The 18802-nt window shown below is 49.5% G+C and overlaps 1 protein-coding gene across 8 annotated transcripts in view; it reads right to left on the bottom strand.

Moving 5' to 3' along the window:
* Positions 1-18802, bottom strand: part of LOC137356067 (vascular endothelial growth factor A-like) — a 33201-nt gene that overhangs the window by 667 nt on the left and 13732 nt on the right. For 4 of the 8 annotated variants that reach the window (XM_068021834.1, XM_068021833.1, XM_068021837.1 and 1 more), the window contains 7 exons: positions 9680-9876; positions 8625-8698; positions 6180-6212; positions 3874-4002; positions 3029-3097; positions 1838-1972; positions 1-1421 (listed from right to left, as the gene is read on the bottom strand). The exon at positions 1-1421 is cut by the window's left edge and continues 667 nt beyond it. In XM_068021834.1, the coding sequence (XP_067877935.1) occupies positions 1400-1421; positions 1838-1972; positions 3029-3097; positions 3874-4002; positions 6180-6212; positions 8625-8698; positions 9680-9876 (659 nt within the window). In that variant the 3' untranslated portion in view covers positions 1-1399. Of the gene's footprint in view, positions 1422-1837; positions 1973-3028; positions 3098-3873; positions 4003-6179; positions 6213-8624; positions 8699-9679; positions 9877-18802 lie in introns of those variants that run through there. The other 4 variants (XM_068021836.1, XM_068021835.1, XM_068021838.1 and 1 more) reach the window with 4 other exon arrangements.

The following is an 18802-nucleotide window of genomic DNA, read 5'->3' on the forward strand; positions in this document are numbered from 1 at the left end:
ATTTAATCGAGGCGTTCAACATCAGGAAGGGTTTTGCTGGAGTAAATCAGGAGAAACTGTTTCCGGTGGCAGGAGGGTCGGTGACCAGAGAGACACAGATTGAAGAGAATTGGTCAAAGAACCAGAGGGGGAAGAGGAGGAGAATTTGTTTTTTTTTTTAACGCAGCAAGTTGTTGTGATCTGGAACGTGCTGCCTGAAAGCGGGGGGGGGGTGGGTGGGTGGAGACGATGGTGTCGTGCTAACGTCACCGGATTCGTGATCCAGAGGTCTGGGACGATGACCCGGGGGGGACACAGGTTAAAAATCGCACCATTTGCCTGTCGTGAAGCCTCTTGTGCAAGGGACGACAACTGGAATCTCAGCTTCGCGGCTGGGCTCAGGAACACAGGCTCGCGGCCAGATAATTGATCGTGCACGATTTCTGAAAGGGCAGTCACTTCAGTGAATATTAAATTAAAAAAAAAAAAGCTTAATGAATAAAATAAACAATGTTTAAATAAAGACACGATAAAAATTTGGCAGTTTTGCAGTGAACACTGTACCCAAATGTCTATGCTACTGATATAGTGAACAGCGTAACCTGGCAAGAGAAGGTCCCCAATGGTTAATATTTAAATGAAAGCACAATACTGGCCCAGTCTGCCTCTGTTAATGGAGCTCGCCTTCCATGGAGGGTTACTGTGTGTACATGATATTTTGCAAATTCCCCAGGCACTTGCTTGGGTTTAAGGTCCATGATACTCGTTGACGTGCAGAGGTTCCTGCGATCCCCGACCCACTGAATTCTGCTGTCTCCCGATAACTCCAACAAAAAAAAATATAAGGCGCAGTTTTCAATCAAGCCGCGTTGCAGTCTCCTTAACAAGCCGAAGAGGTCCTCGGACCCGTGTCCTCCAGATTAACCCTGCAGGTTGATTCGCGGCCACGCTCACGCGACTCTCGTTCATCCTGCTTTCTTTTTCTCTGTTTTGAACGCTCTTCCAGCACTAAATAGGTTGCCACTCCCCACCCCTCCCCCCTCCAACTCCACGTCAGGTCGGAGTTTTTCCAGTCTTCGATATACACGAACCGCCCCGGAGCATCAAAACGTAGACGGCCGGCGGAATTAAAATCTTTGCAGGGTCCACGGGAGGGCAGTGTGTTAATTTATTTCACAGTGGATTTCCTGTAAGAGGGTCACGGCCAGAGAGAGAGAGAGAGAGCGAGAGAGAGGGAAAAAGAGAGAGTGTGAGAGTGAGTGAGGGAGAGGGAGAGGGAGGAGCTCGCTCTGCTTGTTGAATGGGTGATTGGGATCCGTCGACTCAGGTGCACAGCGGTGCCTCCCCATTCCGTGCCCCCTCTCCCCCCACTCGCCATTGCAGCGGCTGACGAGCCAGGAACCCCGTCTCAATCAATCAATCATCGCCTCAGCTTCTCGCATCTGGAAGAGGGAGAGGAGGAAGACTTTGGTTAACTGTTGCATGGAGAGTTCTTGCTGGAGTACAGATGGGAGGGGGAAGCAAGGGAGGGGGTCTGTCAGAGGCTTCTACCAATTACTTTAAATCTTGCCCCTTGTTTAGTGACCTCTCTAAGGGGAATAGGTCCTTCCTGTACCCAAGACCCTCATAATTTTACGCACCTTAATTAAAGTCTCCCCTCAGCCTCCCCCATTCCAAAGAAATCAGCCTATCTAATCTTTCCTGGCAACATCCTCGTGAATCTCCTCTAGTGTGATCACATCATTCCTGTAATGCGGTGGTCAGAACTGTACGCAGTTACTCTGAGCTGTGACTCATCAATCTGGGCCCCCCCCCACCCCCGGACCCCCATTAACCCCAGCCCCCCAACAGCACCCACCTGCACGTGTGCTCATTCAGTTCCTGTCCTTTCTCTCTGCACTTGCGGTGGGACAGTCGACATTTGCATTCGCAGGTTTGCATGTTCTGTTCGAAGCCATGTCGCTTCCTCTGTGAACAAGGGCTACAGCGACTCCTAAATAAAAGAGGGAGGGAGAGAGAGAGAGAGAGACACGTGAGGCAGGAAATAGACACATTCAGTAATAGTCTCATTGTGAAGCTGGGCAATGAGGCAAGGAAGGACACTGAAAGCTAACGGACTCTGAACTTAACGATTCCCTTCCCTCCTCCTTCCGGTGAGATGATTGGCCCCCTCTGGCAAGATGTTTGGCCTCCTCTGCCCCCCTCCAGTGAGATGGTTGGCCCCCTCTGGCCCCCCCACTCCAGTGAGATGGTTGGTCCGATTAAACACATTGAACAATAACAGGGCCATTCCATTCTCGTGGAGCAGGAGGGAGGGACGGGTTAAGCCAGTCTGTCTCAGGAGGCCAAACAAAGGCCTCTTCATGGGCTCGGGAGACAGACCGTGGGGGGAGTCCGGAACAAGGGGGCACAACCTGAAAATTAGAGCTAGGCTGTTCAAGGCTGAGGTCAGGGAGCCATTAATCACACAAAGGGTGCTAGAAACTGCAGCCGGTCAATGGGCTGTTCGACTGCAGGTGGCGTCACAACCCCCAGTGCATGCACTCACGCCCTTTCCAGCAGGGTAACAGGATAGTGACCAAGCAAGATTGGTGAAGTCAGTCGTAGCCTCGAAAGTTGGTCCTGGAGGGATCAGTTAAAAGGCCGGGGACGGACCCTGGACTGTGTGTGGGGGTGGGGTGGGGGGGGGCTCAGTACCACATTGGGCAGGTTCATCGATCCAACGCCATCCATCACTTGAACAGGATTCCGTAAGGATGAAATATTTTGGGAGCAAGACCGAATATATGTCATAAAATACTGGAGAGTCCGTTAGTCAGCGAGAGAGAGAGAGAGAGAAAGTGCTTAGAGAAAGCAGCTCAAACCCAGCCAAGTGCAAATGCCACCATTAGCCCCGCTCCCTGCGTCTGTTCCCTAACTCAGCAAAGGTCGCATGCTAGCACTGATGTGACTGGCAAGATAAGCAGAGTTGACAGGAGGGGAGAGAGAGTGGACAGACTGATAACGTCTGGCCCTTTACACACACACACACACACACACACACACGTACGGGTGAGCGGGTTCTCTGCTCAGTTTTTTCCGCTGTCCTCTCTGTTTCTTTTGCCTTGTCTGCTCTGCTCTGCAAGAAAAAAACAATGTACAAACTGCAGCACTTTGGACAGGCCAGGGAGAGCCCGGGAGGCTCCATGCCCCGATAGCCGGAGCAGGAACTGGAATGCAATCCTCGAAAATCAAGTCACGGCTCTTTCCCCCCCGGTGGGCTGTCTGACAGCGTTGGGGGGTGGTGGGTTGGGGGGGGGGGGGGTGCTTCTCCCACTCCGCCCCCACCCCGTGTCCCATGTAATATTTATCCCTTGCCCGACTGGTTGAAAAGCAGGTGTTTCTGCTCCTGATCCCATCGCCGTTTGTGGGATCTTGCTGTGCAGGAATTACTCGGTCGGCTGTGAGTTTGTTCTGCACCCCTTTCCCTAACCCAGAGGCACTGGGCTCCCCACTGTTGCCCTGGTTAACTCAGCGGAGGCTTAGTGTGGAGCCTGGGCCCTCTCCTCTCAGTGTACCAGGGGAGCAGAGGGGGTGCACAGTACCACAATGAGTGGGGCATTAGCCCACCCTCCCCCTAGCTCCCACCCCCGGTCCCGAGTCCCTGCGGATAGTTCCCTGTCTTGGTGCTTCCGCCTCGTTTCTCATTGGCAGCTGAGTGGCTTTGGGATTTCCTGAAGATCATGAAAAGTGATAGAGAAATGCAAGAATTTGCTGCTCCCGATCACTGCCCAGTGACACCGGACCCTTAGGTTAGGGGGGGCGGGGTGTTTGAACTGTGGGGTGAGGAGGGGGGGAGGAGGAGGGCGTTGGGAAGGACGGGGAGGATTGGGGTACAGACAGAAATTGGCTCACCCTGTGTACACCAGCCGCCCTGCGGCTGGCTGAGCATGGAGCAGTACGGAGGGGAATCGTGGAGAGTACCCGCAGCCCTGGCCTTCACGCTGCCCTGGCTGGAGGCGACAGGTTTGTGGAAAATGATTTCTGTAGAAAGATAAAAAGAGACGGGGAGGAAAGCAGGAGTCAAGAGTTGCGAGCTCGCCCTTGCCTCATGAGAAATGGTGGGACCCCTTGTTGCCAATGACCAATGAGGCAGAAACACAAAACGATCGATAAGACCTCAGTCAGTGTGGTACTGAGCTCCCCCTTCCCCCTGACCAGCCATCTCTCACACACACACACACACACAGAGCAGGAGAGAGTCGAGGCTCCATTCTCAGCCTGTACTGTGTTCAGCAGGGCAGTAGCTGGGGCCGAAAGCCTCCAGAATTTGCAGCCTGGACGTCAACTTTGCAAAGGTCACTTTCTGTTACTTTAGTTCCAGCCGAGGGTCTGACATTTGACCTTAGTGTCATATACGGCACAGAAGGAGGCCATTCAGCCCATCGAGCCCATACTGGCTCTCTGTAGCCCTGCAAGTCTATTTCCCTCAAGTGCCCATCCAACTTCCTCTTTGATCATCTCCACTTCCACCACCCTCGTGGGCAGAGAGTTCCAGGTCATTACCACTCGCTGTGTAAAAAAAAAGTTCTACCTCATATTCCCCCCTGTATCTCTTGCCCAAAACCTTCAATCTGTGTTCCCTTGTCCTTGTACCATTTGTTGACGGGAGCAGTTTTTCCTTGTCTAATTTATCTAAACCTGTCATTATCTTGGACACCTCTGTCAAATCTCCCCTCAATCTCCTTTGCTGCAGGGAGAATAACCCCAGCTTCTCCAAACTAACCTTGTAACTAAAATCCTCCATCCCTGGAACCATTCTGGTAAATCTCCTCTGCACCCTCTCAGGGACCCTCACATCCTTCCTGTAGTGTGGTGACCAGAACAGGACACAATACTCCAGCTGGGGCCTAACCAGAGCTTTATAAATGTTCAGCATAACTTCCCTGCTTTTGTACTCGATGCCTCTATTTATGAAGCCCAAGATCCCTATGCTTTACTAACCACTCTCTCAATATGTCCTGCCACCTTCAAAGATCGAAGCACATGCACCCCCAGGTCCCTCTGTCCCTGCACACTCTTTATAACTGTGTCATTAACTCTATATTGCCTCTCCCTATTCCTTCTGCCAAAATGTATCACCTCATACTTGTCAGTATTAAATTCCATCTGCCACCTCTCTGCCCATTCTGCTAGCCTATCTATGTCCAGTTACAGGCGGTTTGTATCATCCTCACTGTTTGCTACTCCTCCAAGTTTGGTATCATTGGCAAATTTTGAGATTCTACTCGGTATTCCAAGATCCAAGTCATTTATATATAGCAAAAAAAAGCAGCACTGACCCTTGGGGAACACCACTGTCTACCATCCTCCAGACTGAAAAACAAACATTTACTACAACTCTAAAATAAAAGCAAAATACTGCGGATGCTGGAAATCTGAAATAAAAACAAGAAATGCTGGAACCACTCAGCAGGTCTGGCAGCATCTGTGGAAAGAGAAGCAGAGTTAACGTTTCGGGTCAGTGACCCTTCATCGGTCACTGACCCGAAACGTTAACTCTGCTTCTCTTTTCACAGATGCTGCCAGACCTGCTGAGTGGTTCCAGCATTTCTTGTTTTTATTTACTACAACTCACTGTTTTCTGTCCTTAGCCAATCTTTTATCCAATCGGACACTGACCCTCCTATTCCACGAGCCTCGATTTTGTTAACCAGGCTTTCATGTGGAACTTTATAAAATGCTTTCTTAAAATCCATATAAACAACATCCACTGCATTACCTTCATCAACCTTCTCTCTTACTTCATCAAAAAATTCAATTAGATTAGTCAAGCATGATCTGCCTTATACAAAATCCGTGCTGGCTATCCTTAATTAAGGAGATGTTAAACTGTGGCGGCTATTTTGAAGGAGAGCAGGCGGGGTGGGGGGGGGGGGGTGGGGAGTTCTCCCTGGGGTCCCGGAGACAACATCTACCCCACTCAACCAACATCACTAAAACCAGATGATCTGGGTCATTATTGCAATGCTGTTTGTGGGATCTTGCTGTGCACAACCGGGCTGCTGCGTTCCCTGCATCACAACAGTAATAACACTACACGAAGTACTTCATTGGCTGTGTGGTGCTTTGGGACGCCCCTGAGCTGGTGAAAGGTGCTATAGCAATGGAAGTTCCCATCACACTGTGTAATAATGACAATGTAAAATTCACGCCCTTACCTCACTGGGACTTCTTTTAATTCTTTCTTTGGCCTAAAAAAAAAAGAGGGGAAGACGAGAGACAGAGTTAAGCTGAGGTCTGAGCAGAGTGTGAGACCCTAGCCCTGGTACAGGGTGACAATCCTGTCCCACACTGACACAAGAAGCAGGCACCGCGTGACTGTCCACTCTCTTTTTGATCCCTTGTCGGGGTGGCAGGGAGATCCCCGCGTCCCCCGATTCCCATCGCTCCACCATTGGCGGCCGTGCCTTCAGCTGCCTGAGCTCTGGAATTCCCCCCCTGAACCTCTCCGCCTCCCTCTCTCCTCCTTTAAGACGCTGCTCAAAACCGACCTCTTTGAGTGCGCCCTGTGGCTCAGTGTCAAAATTTCAGCCCGATTCTCCGCTCCTGTGAAGCACTTTGGGACATTTACTACATTAAGGGCGCCATATAAACTATAAGTTGTTGTTGCTGTTGTTGGACGCTTCATTTTTAACAGGGGTTTCCCGAGGAGTCCGACTACATTCTGCCAGTGCAGGAGGTCGCGCGGGCGGGCGGTGGGAAAAAGTCCCGCTGATCGGCCGTCACGTGTGGAGTTGAGTGGCGGCTGCTACGTGGTGGAGGGGGAAATTCAAACAGGCAGGAAACCTTGAGTTCCTCTTCTGCCAACCGGAAGCTTCCGTTTCTGCACTGAAGGCTGCTGAGCCCACGCAAAGTGCCAGAAGGTTCAGGCCTCGTGCTCCGGGGAGGGGGAGGTCAATGGTAGGAGGTGCTGGTAAATACTGGACATCCCGAGCTCTGGAATTCCCTCCCCCACCCTCCCCCCGGCCACGACACTTTTTCACGGTGGCTTCTCACCGAGAGCGGATTGTTGTTTGCATGTTTGTGAAACCGAATTCCAATTCTCAACTCGACCTGGCGGGGATTGGAACACTTTTGCTCTCTTAATTATTCATCCGGTAATTTAAACCAGCACAACTGCCAGGCCTCCAGCCTCCAGTACTGCCCCTCCTCGTCCCCCCCAGTACGGCCCCTCCTCATCCCCCCGCCCAGTACCACCCCTCATCGTCCCCCACAGTACCGCCCCTCCTCGTCCCCCCCAGTACCGCCCCTCCTCGTCCCCCACAGTACTGCCCCTCCTCGTCCCCCCCAGTACCGCCCCTCCTCGTCCCCCCGCCCAGTACCGCCCCTCCTCGTCCCCCCCAGTACCGCCCCTCCTCGTCCCCTCGCCCAGTACCGCCGCTCCTCGTCCCCCCCTCCAGTACCGCCGCTCCTCGTCCCCCCCCCCCAGTACCGCCCCTCCTCACCCTCCTCGTCCCCCCCAGTACCGCCGCTCCTCGTCCCCCCCTCCAGTACCGCCGCTCCTCGTCCCCCCCCCCCAGTACCGCCCCTCCTCATCTCCCCGCCCAGTACCGCCCCTCCTCATCCCCCCGCCCAGTACCACCCCTCCTCGTCCCCCCCAGTACCGCCCCTCCTCGTCCCCCCGCCCAGTACCACCCCTCATCGTCCCCCACAGTACCGCCCCTCCTCGTCCCCCCTCCCAGTACCGCCCCTCCTCGTCCCCCACAGTACTGCCCCTCCTCATCTCCCCGCCCAGTACCGCCCCTCCTCGTCCCCCCCAGTACCGCCCCTCCTCGTCCCCTCGCCCAGTACCGCCGCTCCTCGTCCCCCCCTCCAGTACCGCCGCTCCTCGTCCCCCCCCCCAGTACCGCCCCTCCTCATCTCCCCGCCCAGTACCGCCCCTCATCCCCCCACCCAGTACCGCCCCTCCTCATCCCCCCGCCCAGTACCGCCGCTCCTCGTCCCCCCCTCCAGTACCGCCGCTCCTCGTCCCCCCCTCCAGTACCGCCGCTCCTCGTCCCCCCCTCCAGTACCGCCGCTCCTCGTCCCCCCCCCCCCAGTACCGCCCCTCCTCATCTCCCCGCCCAGTACCGCCCCTCATCCCCCCACCCAGTACCGCCCCTCCTCATCCCCCCGCCCAGTACCGCCCCTCCTCGTCCCCCCCAGTACTGCTCCTCCTCGTTCCCCCCGCCCCCAGTACTGCTCCTCCTCGTCCCCCACGTCTCCGCACTCACTCATCCCCCCGCCCAGTACCGCCCCTCCTCGTCCCCTCCAGTACCGCCCCTCCTCGTCCCCCCGCCCAGTACCGCCCCTCCTTGTCCCCCCCAGTACCGCCCCTCCTCGTCCCCTCCAGTACCGCCCCTCCTCGTCCACCCGCCCAGTACCGCCCCTCCTCGTCCCCTCCAGTACCGCCCCTCCTCGTCCCCCCCGCCCCCAGTACTGCTCCTCCTCGTCCCCCACGTCTCCGCACTCACTAAATTTTGTTTAACAAGCAGAGCTGATTTAAAAACTTAAAACAAAGTCCCCCAACAGCCAGGGAAGCGTCTCCCCACTCCCTGCACTCCCCTAATTCCCCTCCCCCAGATCCTGGGCCCCAGGCCAGGGCTTTGATACTTGCGTCTTACCTGCATTCACAACGCCGATGTTGGATAAAAGACATTTCGACCAAGACAGATGTTTGATGTTTTACTTTTAAAATCTGTTTAAAAAAGAGAAGGGGGAAACATTTTCTAAAAGGCTGCAATAAATACACTCCAGAAAAGCAATGGTGATCCCAAAACATCTCCAGATACACGCATGCACTGACTCAAACCATGAGAAGACCATAAAATAATCCAATAGGACGTTACATCCAGTAAGACAGTGTGTGTTATTATTTAATATTTATAAAAGGACGGAGTAGCTGGAGTGGTGTTGAGTGAAATCAACTGAGCCCTTAGACCCACCAATACACCAGAATACAGCAGATGCTGGAAATCTGAAAGACAGACAGAAAGTGCGAGAAATACTCAGCAGGTCCGGCAGCGTCTGTGGAGAGAGAAGCAGAGTTAACGTTTCGGGACAGTGAGACTTTTCCTCAGCCTTGAAACGTTAACTCTGCTTCTGACCCTCAGACCCAGTTAGTGGGTAGCGCTCTCTCTCTCTCGTTTTGAGTCCGAAGGTGGTGGGTTCGGGCCCCACTCCAGACACTAGCAGCTTCGTTATCCAGGCTGACACTGTGTCTGCTGGCCTTGTTGGAACCGCACTCATCCAGGCAGTTGCTGCACTGTCGGAGGTGCCGTCTTTCGGATGAGATGTTAAACCGAGGACCCGTCTGCCCTCTCGGGTGGGTGTAAAAGATCCCACGGCCACTATTGGAAGAAGAGTGGGGCGTGAGGGGAGTGAGTGAGTCTCCCGGTGTCACTAAAACACAGATTATCACTTTGCTGTTTGTGGAATCTTGCTGTGCGTGAATTGGCTCTCATGTTTCCGACATTACAACAGTGACCACCCTTCAGAAAGTACTTGATTGGCTGGAAAAGCGCTCTGTTGTGCAGGGGGGGGGGGGGGGGGGTGGTGGGGTCAGGGAGGGGGCCCAAGATTGTGAGAGGCACTACAGAAATGCACGGCTGCCGTTATATGTAGGTGTTAACTCCTGGCGTTAAAGCTGAGCAGAGGGCGGGAGGAAGAGGGGCTTTACCTGCATGAGGACGGTGTCAGTGTCCGTCGGGACACACTGGAGCTGTTCGTCATTGCAGCAGCCTGAGCACCGGGTCAGCAGGACGCACGACGGCACGAAGATGTACTCAACCTCGTTGGGGTACTCGCCGTTAATGGCGACGAGAGTCTCACGGGTCTGGCAGACAGACCGCCAGTACACGTCCATCCAGCTCACTGCTGTGGAATGGAAAGGGAAACTGCTCAGACTGTGCAGATCACAACCGACACCCCATCTCCCAATCGCCCCCACCCTGCCACCAGCCTCCCTCCCCCCCGCCCCACCCACCCCGCTCTCCCAAAGTGCTGACGGTCACCCATTCTCAGGTCCAGAAATAGAAGCACAAGGTCAGACGGCGAACATCAGTGGGTTATTTAACCAGGCGGGGCATCGCAACTACAACCTTTCCCATCCCTGCACCCGAACCCCTCGATTAGATTCCAGTCTGTAACTCACTCCCGGGTATCTGTTATTCTATATATAAACCACCCGAACCCCTCGATTAGATTCCAGTCTGTAACTCACTCCCGGGTATCTGTTATTCTATATATAAACCCCCCCGAACCCCTCGATTAGATTCCAGTCTGTAACTCACTCCCGGGTATCTGTTATTCTATATATAAACCCCCCGAACCCCTCGATTAGATTCCAGTCTGTAACTCACTCCCAGGTATCTGTTATTCTATATATAAATCACCCGAACCCCTCGATTAGATTCCAGTCTGTAACTCACTCCCGGGTATCTGTTATTCTATATATAAACCCCCCCCGAACCCCTCGATTAGATTCCAGTCTGTAACTCACTCCCGGGTATCTGTTATTCTATATATAAACCACCCGAACCCCTCGATTAGATTCCTGCCTGTAACTCACTCCCGGGTATCTGTTATTCTATATATAAATCACCCGAACCCCTCGATCAGATTCCAGTCTGTAACTCACTCCCGGGTATCTGTTATTCTATATATAAACCAACCCGAACCCCTCGATTAGATTCCAGTCTGTAACTCACTCCCGGGTATCTGTTATTCTATATATAAACCCCCCCGAACCCCTCGATTAGATTCCAGTCTGTAACTCACTCCCGGGTATCTGTTATTCTATACACAAACCACCCGAACCCCTCGATTAGATTCCAGTCTGTAACTCACTCCCGGGTATCTGTTATTCTATATATAAACCCCCCCGAACCCCTCGATTAGATTCCTGTCTGTAACTCACTCCCGGGTATCTGTTATTCTATATATAAACCACCCGAACCCCTCGATTAGATTCCAGTCTGTAACTCACTCCCGGGTATCTGTTATTCTATATATAAACCACCCGAACCCCTCGATTAGATTCCAGTCTGTAACTCACTCCCGGGTATCTGTTATTCTATATATAAACCACCCGAACCCCTCGATTAGATTCCAGTCTGTAACTCACTCCCGGGTATCTGTTATTCTATATATAAACCACCCGAACCCCTCGATTAGATTCCAGTCTGTAACTCACTCCCGGGTATCTGTTATTCTATATATAAACCCCCCGAACCCCTCGATTAGATTCCAGTCTGTAACTCACTCCCGGGTATCTGTTATATATATAAACCACCCGAACCCCTCGATTAGATTCCAGTCTGTAACTCACTCCCATGTATCTGTTATTCTATATATAAACCACCCGAACCCCTCGATTAGATTCCAGTCTGTAACTCTCTCCCGGGTATCTGTTATTCTATACACAAACCACCCGAACCCCTCGATTAGATTCCAGTCTGTAACTCACTCCCGGGTATCTGTTATTCTATATATAAACCACCCGAACCCCTCGATTAGATTCCAGTCTGTAACTCACTCCCGGGTATCTGTTATTCTATATATAAACCACCCGAACCCCTCGATTAGATTCCAGTCTGTAACTCACTCCCGGGTATCTGTTATTCTATATATAAACCACCCGAACCCCTCGATTAGATTCCAGTCTGTAACTCACTCCCGTGTATCTGTTATTCTATATATAAACCACCCGAACCCCTCGATTAGATTCCAGTCTGTAACTCTCTCCCGGGTATCTGTTATTCTATATATAAACCACCCGAACCCCTCGATTAGATTCCAGTCTGTAACTCACTCCCGGGTATCTGTTATTCTATATATAAACCACCCGAACCCCTCGATTAGATTCCAGTCTGTAACTCATTCCGGGTATCTGTTATTCTATATATAAACCACCCGAACCCCTCGATTAGATTCCAGTCTGTAACTCATTCCGGGTATCTGTTATTCAAGATATAAACCACCCGAACCCCTCGATTAGATTCCAGTCTGTAACTCACTCCCGGGTATCTGTTATTCTATATATAAACCACCCGAACCCCTCGATTAGATTCCAGTCTGTAACTCACTCCCGGGTATCTGTTATTCTATATATAAACTACCCGAACCCCTCGATTAGATTCCAGTCTGTAACTCACTCCCGGGTATCTGTTATTCTATATATAAACCACCCGAACCCCTCGATTAGATTCCAGTCTGTAACTCACTCCAATGTATCTGTTATTCTATATATAAACCCCCCGAACACCTCGATTAGATTCCAGTCTGTAACTCACTCCCGGGTATCTGTTATTCTATATATAAACCACCCGAACCCCTCGATTAGATTCCAGTCTGTAACTCACTCCCATGTATCTGTTATTCTATATATAAACCCCCCGAACCCCTCGATTAGATTCCAGTCTGTAACTCACTCCCGGGTATCTGTTATTCTATACACAAACCACCCGAACCCCTCGATTAGATTCCAGTCTGTAACTCACTCCCGGGTATCTGTTATTCTATATATAAACCACCCGAACCCCTCGATTAGATTCCAGTCTGTAACTCACTCCCGGGTATCTGTTATTCTATACACAAACCACCCGAACCCCTCGATTAGATTCCAGTCTGTAACTCACTCCCGGGTATCTGTTATTCTATACACAAACCACCCGAACCCCTCGATTAGATTCCAGTCTGTAACTCACTCCCGGGTATCTGTTATTCTATATATAAACCACCCGAACCCCTCGATTAGATTCCAGTCTGTAACTCACTCCCGGGTATCTGTTATTCTATACACAAACCACCCGAACCCCTCGATTAGATTCCAGTCTGTAACTCACTCCCGGGTATCTGTTATTCTATATATAAACCACCCGAACCCCTCGATTAGATTCCAGTCTGTAACTCACTCCCGGGTATCTGTTATTCTATATATAAACCACCCCGAACCCCTCGATTAGATTCCAGTCTGTAACTCACTCCCGGGTATCTGTTATTCTATATATAAACCACCCGAACCCCTCGATTAGATTCCAGTCTGTAACTCACTCCCGGGTATCTGTTATTCTATATACAAACCACCCGAACCCCTCGATTAGATTCCAGTCTGTAACTCACTCCCGGGTATCTGTTATTTTATATATAAACCCCCCGAACCCCTCGATTACATTCCAGTCTGTAACTCACTCCCGGGTATCTGTGATTCTATAAAAAACCACCCGAACCCCTCGATTAGATTCCAGTCTGGAACTCACTCCCGGGTATCTGTTATTCTATATATAAACCCCCCCGAACCCCTCGATTAGATTCCAGTCTGTAACTCACTCCCGGGTATCTGTTATTCTATATATAAACCCCCCCGAACCCCTCGATTAGATTCCAGTCTGTAACTCACTCCCGGGTATCTGTTATTCCATATATAAACCCCCCCGAACCCCTCGATTAGATTCCAGCCTGTAACTCACTCCCGGGTATCTGTTGTTCTATATGTAAACCCCCCTCGAACCCCTCGATTAGATTCCAGTCTGTAACTCACTCCCGGGTATCTGTTATTCTATATATAAACCCCCTCCAAACCCCTCGATTAGATTCCAGTCTGTAACTCACTCTCGGGTATCTGTTATTCTATATATAAACCCCCTCCAAACCCCTCGATTAGATTCCAGTCTGTAACTCGCTCCCATGTATCTGTTATTCTGTATATAAACCCCCCCGAACCCCTCGATTAGATTCCAGTCTGTAACTCACTCCCGGGTATCTGGTATTCTATATATAAACCCCCCCGAACCCCTCGATTAGATTCCAGTCTGTAACTCACTCCCAGGTATCTGTTATTCTCTAAAAAACCACCCGAACCCCTCGATTAGATTCCAGTCTTTAACTCACTCCTGGGTATCTGTTATTCTATATATAAACCCCCCCCGAACCCCTGGATTAGATTCCAGTCTGTAACTCACTCCCGGGTATCTGTTATTCTATATATAAACCCCCCGAACCCCTCGATTAGATTCCAGTCTGTAACTCACTCCCGGGTATCTGTTATTCTATATATAAACCACCATGAACTCCTCGATTAGATTCCAGTCTGTAACTCACTCCCGGGTATCTGTTATTCTATATATAAACCACCATGAACTCCTCGATTAGATTCCAGTCTGTAACTCACTCCCGGGTATCTGTTATTCTATATATAAACCACCATGAACTCCTCGATTAGATTCCAGTCTGTAACTCACTCCCGGGTATCTGTTATTCTATATATAAACCACCCTGAACCCCTCGATTAGATTCCAGTCTGTAACTCACTCCTGGGTATCTGTCATTCTATATATAAACCACCCGAACCCCTCGATTAGATTCCAGTCTGTAACTCACTCCCGGGTATCTGTTATTCTATATATAAACAACCCGAACCCCTCGATTAGATTCCAGTCTGTCACTCACTCCCGGGTATCTGTTATTCTATATATAAACCCCCCCGAACCCCTTCATTAGATTCCAGTCTGTAACTCACTCCCGGGTATCTGTTATTCTATATATAAACCACCATAAACTCCTCGATTAGATTCCAGTCTGTAACTCACTCCCGGGTATCTGTTATTCTATATAGAAACCACCCTTAACCCCTCGATTCGATTCCAGTCTGTAACTCACTCCCGGGTATCTGTTATTCTATATTTAAATCACCCGAACCCCTCAATTAGATTCCATGCTGTAACTCACTCCCGGGTATCTGTTATTCTATATATAAACACCCCCGAACCCCTCGATTAGATTCCAATCTGTAACTCACTCCCGGGTATCTGTTATTCTATATATAAACACCCCCGAACCCCTCGATTTGATTCCAGTCTGTAACTCACTCCCGGGTATCTGTTATTCTATATATAAACACCCCCGAACCCCTCGATTAGATTCCAATCTGTAACTCACTCCCGGGTATCTGTTATTCTATATATAAACCACCCGAACCCCTCGATTAGATTCCAGTCTGTAACTCACTCCCGGGTATCTGTTATTCTATATATAAACCCCCCGAACCCCTCGATTAGATTCCAGTCTGCAACTCACTCCCGGGTATCTGTTATTCTATATATAAACCACCCGAACCCCCCGATTAGATTCCAGTCTGTAACTCACTCCCGGGTATCTGTTATTCTATATATAAACCCCCCCGAACCCCTCGATTAGATTCCAGTTTGTAACTCACTCCTGGGTATCTGTTATTCTATATATAAATCCCCCCGAACCCCTCGATTAGAGTCCAGTCTGTAACTCACTCCTGGGTATCTGTTATTCTATATATAAACCCCCCCGAACCCCTCGATTAGATTCCAGTCTGTAACCCACTCCTGGGTATCTGTTATTCTATATATAAACCCCCCAGAACCCCTTGATTAGATTCCAGCCTGTAACTCACTCCCAGCTATCTGTTATTCTATATATAAACCCCCCGAACCCCTAGATTAGATTCCAGTCTGAAACTCACTCCCGGGTATCTGTTATTCTATATATAAACCCCCCGAACCCCTCGATTAGATTCCAGTCTGTAACTCACTCCTGGGTATCTGTTATTCTATATATAAACCACCCGAACCCCTCGATTAGATTCCAGTCTGTAACTCACTCCCGGGTATCTGTTATTCTATATATAAACCACCATGAACTCCTCGATTAGATTCCAGTCTGTAACTCACTCCCGGGTGTCTGTTATTCTATATATAAACAACCCAAACCCCTCGATTAGATTCCAGTCTGTAACTCGCTCCCGGGTATCTGTTATTCTATATATAAACCCCCCCGAACCCCTCGATTAGATTCCGGTCTTTAACTCACTCCCGGGTATCTGTTATTCTATATATAAACCACCCGAACCCCTCGATTAGATTCCAGTCTGTAACTCACTCCCGGGTATCTGTTATTCTATATATAAACCCCCCTGAACTCCTCGATTAGATTCCAGTCTGTAACTCACTCCCGGGTATCTGTTATTCTATATATAAACCCCCCTGAACCCCTTGATTAGATTCCAGTCTGTAACTCACTCCCGGGTATCTGTTATTCTATATATAAACCCCCCCCGAACCCCTCGATTAGATTCCAGTCTTTAACTCACTCCCGGGTATCTTTTATTCTATATATAAACCCCCCCCCCCCGAACCCCTCGATTAGATTCCAGTCTGTAACTCACTCCCGGGTATCTGTTATTCTATATATAAACCACCCCGAACCCCTGGATTAGATTCCAGTCTGTAACTCACTCCCGGGTATCTGTTATTCTCTATATAAACCACCCGAACCCTCGATCAGTTTCCAGTCTGTAACTCACACCCGGGGATCTTTTATTCTATATATAAACCCCCCCCCCGAACCCCTCGATTAGATTCCAGTCTGTAACTCACTCCCGGGTTTCTGTTATTGTATATATAAACCACCCGATCCCCTCGATTAGATTCCAGTTTGTAACTCACTCCCGGGTATCTGTTATTCTGTATATAAACCACCCGAACCCCTCGATTAGATTCCAGTCTGTAACTCACTCCCGGGTATCTGTTATTCTATATATAAACCACCCGAACCCCTCGATTAGATTCCAGTCTGTAACTCACTCCCGGGTATCTATTATTCTATATATAAACCACCCGAACCCCTCGATTAGATTCCAGTTTGTAACTCACTCCCGGGTATCTGTTATTCTGTATATAAACCACCCGAACCCCTCGATTAGATTCCAGTCTGTAACTCACTCCCGGGTATCTGTTATTCTATATATAAACCACCCGAACCCCTCGATTAGATTCCAGTCTGTAACTCACTCCCGGGTATCTGTTATTCTATATTTAAACCACCCGAACCCCTCGATTAGATTCCAGTCTGTAATTCACTCCCGGGTATCTGTTATTCTATATATAAACCCCCCTGAACCCCTCGATTAGATTCCAGTCTGTAACTCACTCCCGGGTATCTGTTATTCTATATATAAACCCCCCGAACCCCTTGATTAGATTCCAGTCTGTAATTCACTCCCGGGTATCTGTTATTCTATATATAAACCACCCGAACCCCTTGATTAGATTCCAGTCTGTAATTCACTCCCGGGTATCTGTTATTCTGTATATAAACCCCCCGAACCCCTTGATTAGATTCCAGTCTGTAACTCACTCCCGGGTATCTGTTATTCTGTATATAATCCCCCGAACCCCCTGATTAGATTCCAGTCTGTAATGCACTCCCGGGTATCTGTTATTCTGTATATAAACCACCCGAACCCCTCGATTAGATTCCAGTCTGTAACTCACTCCCGGGTATCTGTTATTCTGTATATAAACCTCCCGAACCCCTCGATTAGATTCCAGTCTGTAATTCACTCCCGGGTATCTGTTATTCTGTATATAAACCTCCCGAACCCCTCGATTAGATTCCAGTCTGTAATTCACTCCCGGGTATCTGTTATGCTGTATATAAACCCCCCGAACCCCTTGATTAGATTCCAGTCTGTAACTCACTCCCGGGTATCTGTTATTCTATATATAAACAACCCGAACCCCTCGATTAGATTCCAGTCTGTAACTCACTCCCGGGTATCTGTTATTCTATATATAAACCCCCCGAACCCCTTGATTAGATTCCAGTCTGTAATTCACTCCCGGGTATCTGTTATTCTATATATAAACCACCCGAACCCCTTGATTAGATTCCAGTCTGTAATTCACTCCCGGGTATCTGTTATTCTGTATATAAACAACCCGAACCCCTCGATTAGATTCCAGTCTGTAACTCACTCCCGGGTATCTGTTATTCTGTATATAAACCTCCCGAACCCCTCGATTAGATTCCAGTCTGTAATTCACTCCCGGGTATCTGTTATTCTGTATATAAACCCCCCGAACCCCTTGATTAGATTCCAGTCTGTAACTCACTCCCGGGTATCTGTTATTCTATATATAAACCAACCCGAACCCCTCGATTAGATTCCAGTCTGTAATTCACTCCCGGGTATCTGTTATTCTATATATAAACCACCCGAACCCCTTGATTAGATTCCAGTCTGTAATTCACTCCCGGGTATCTGTTATTCTATATATAAACCCCCCGAACCCCTTGATTAGATTCCAGTCTGTAACTCACTCCCGGGTATCTGTTATTCTATATATAAACCACCCGAACCCCTTGATTAGATTCCAGTCTGTAATTCACTCCCGGGTATCTGTTATTCTATATATAAACCCCCCGAACCCCTTGATTAGATTCCAGTCTGTAACTCACTCCCGGGTATCTGTTATTCTATATATAAACCCCCCGAACCCCTTGATTAGATTCCAGTCTGTAACTCACTCCCGGGTATCTGTTATTCTGTATATAAACCCCCCGAACCCCTCGATTAGATTCCAGTCTGTAACTCACTCCCGGGTATCTGTTATTCTATATATAAACCCCCCGAACCCCTTGATTAGATTCCAGTCTGTAACTCACTCCCGGGTATCTGTTATTCTATATATAAACCCCCCGAACCCCTCGATTAGATTCCAGTCTGTAACTCACTCCCGGGTATCTGTTATTCTGTATATAAACCCCCCGAACCTCTCGATTAGATTCCAGTCTGTAACTCACTCCCGGGTATCTGTTATTCTATATATAAACCCCCCGAACCCCTCGATTAGATTCCAGTCTGTAACTCACTCCCGGGTATCTGTTATTCTGTATATAAACCACCCGAACCCCTTGATTAGATTCCAGTCTGTAATTCACTCCCGGGTATCTGTTATTCTATATATAAACCCACCCCGGACCCCTCGAT

The sequence above is a fragment of the Heterodontus francisci genome, chromosome 44 (genome assembly GCF_036365525.1).
Source record: "Heterodontus francisci isolate sHetFra1 chromosome 44, sHetFra1.hap1, whole genome shotgun sequence".
NCBI lineage: Eukaryota > Metazoa > Chordata > Chondrichthyes > Heterodontiformes > Heterodontidae > Heterodontus > Heterodontus francisci.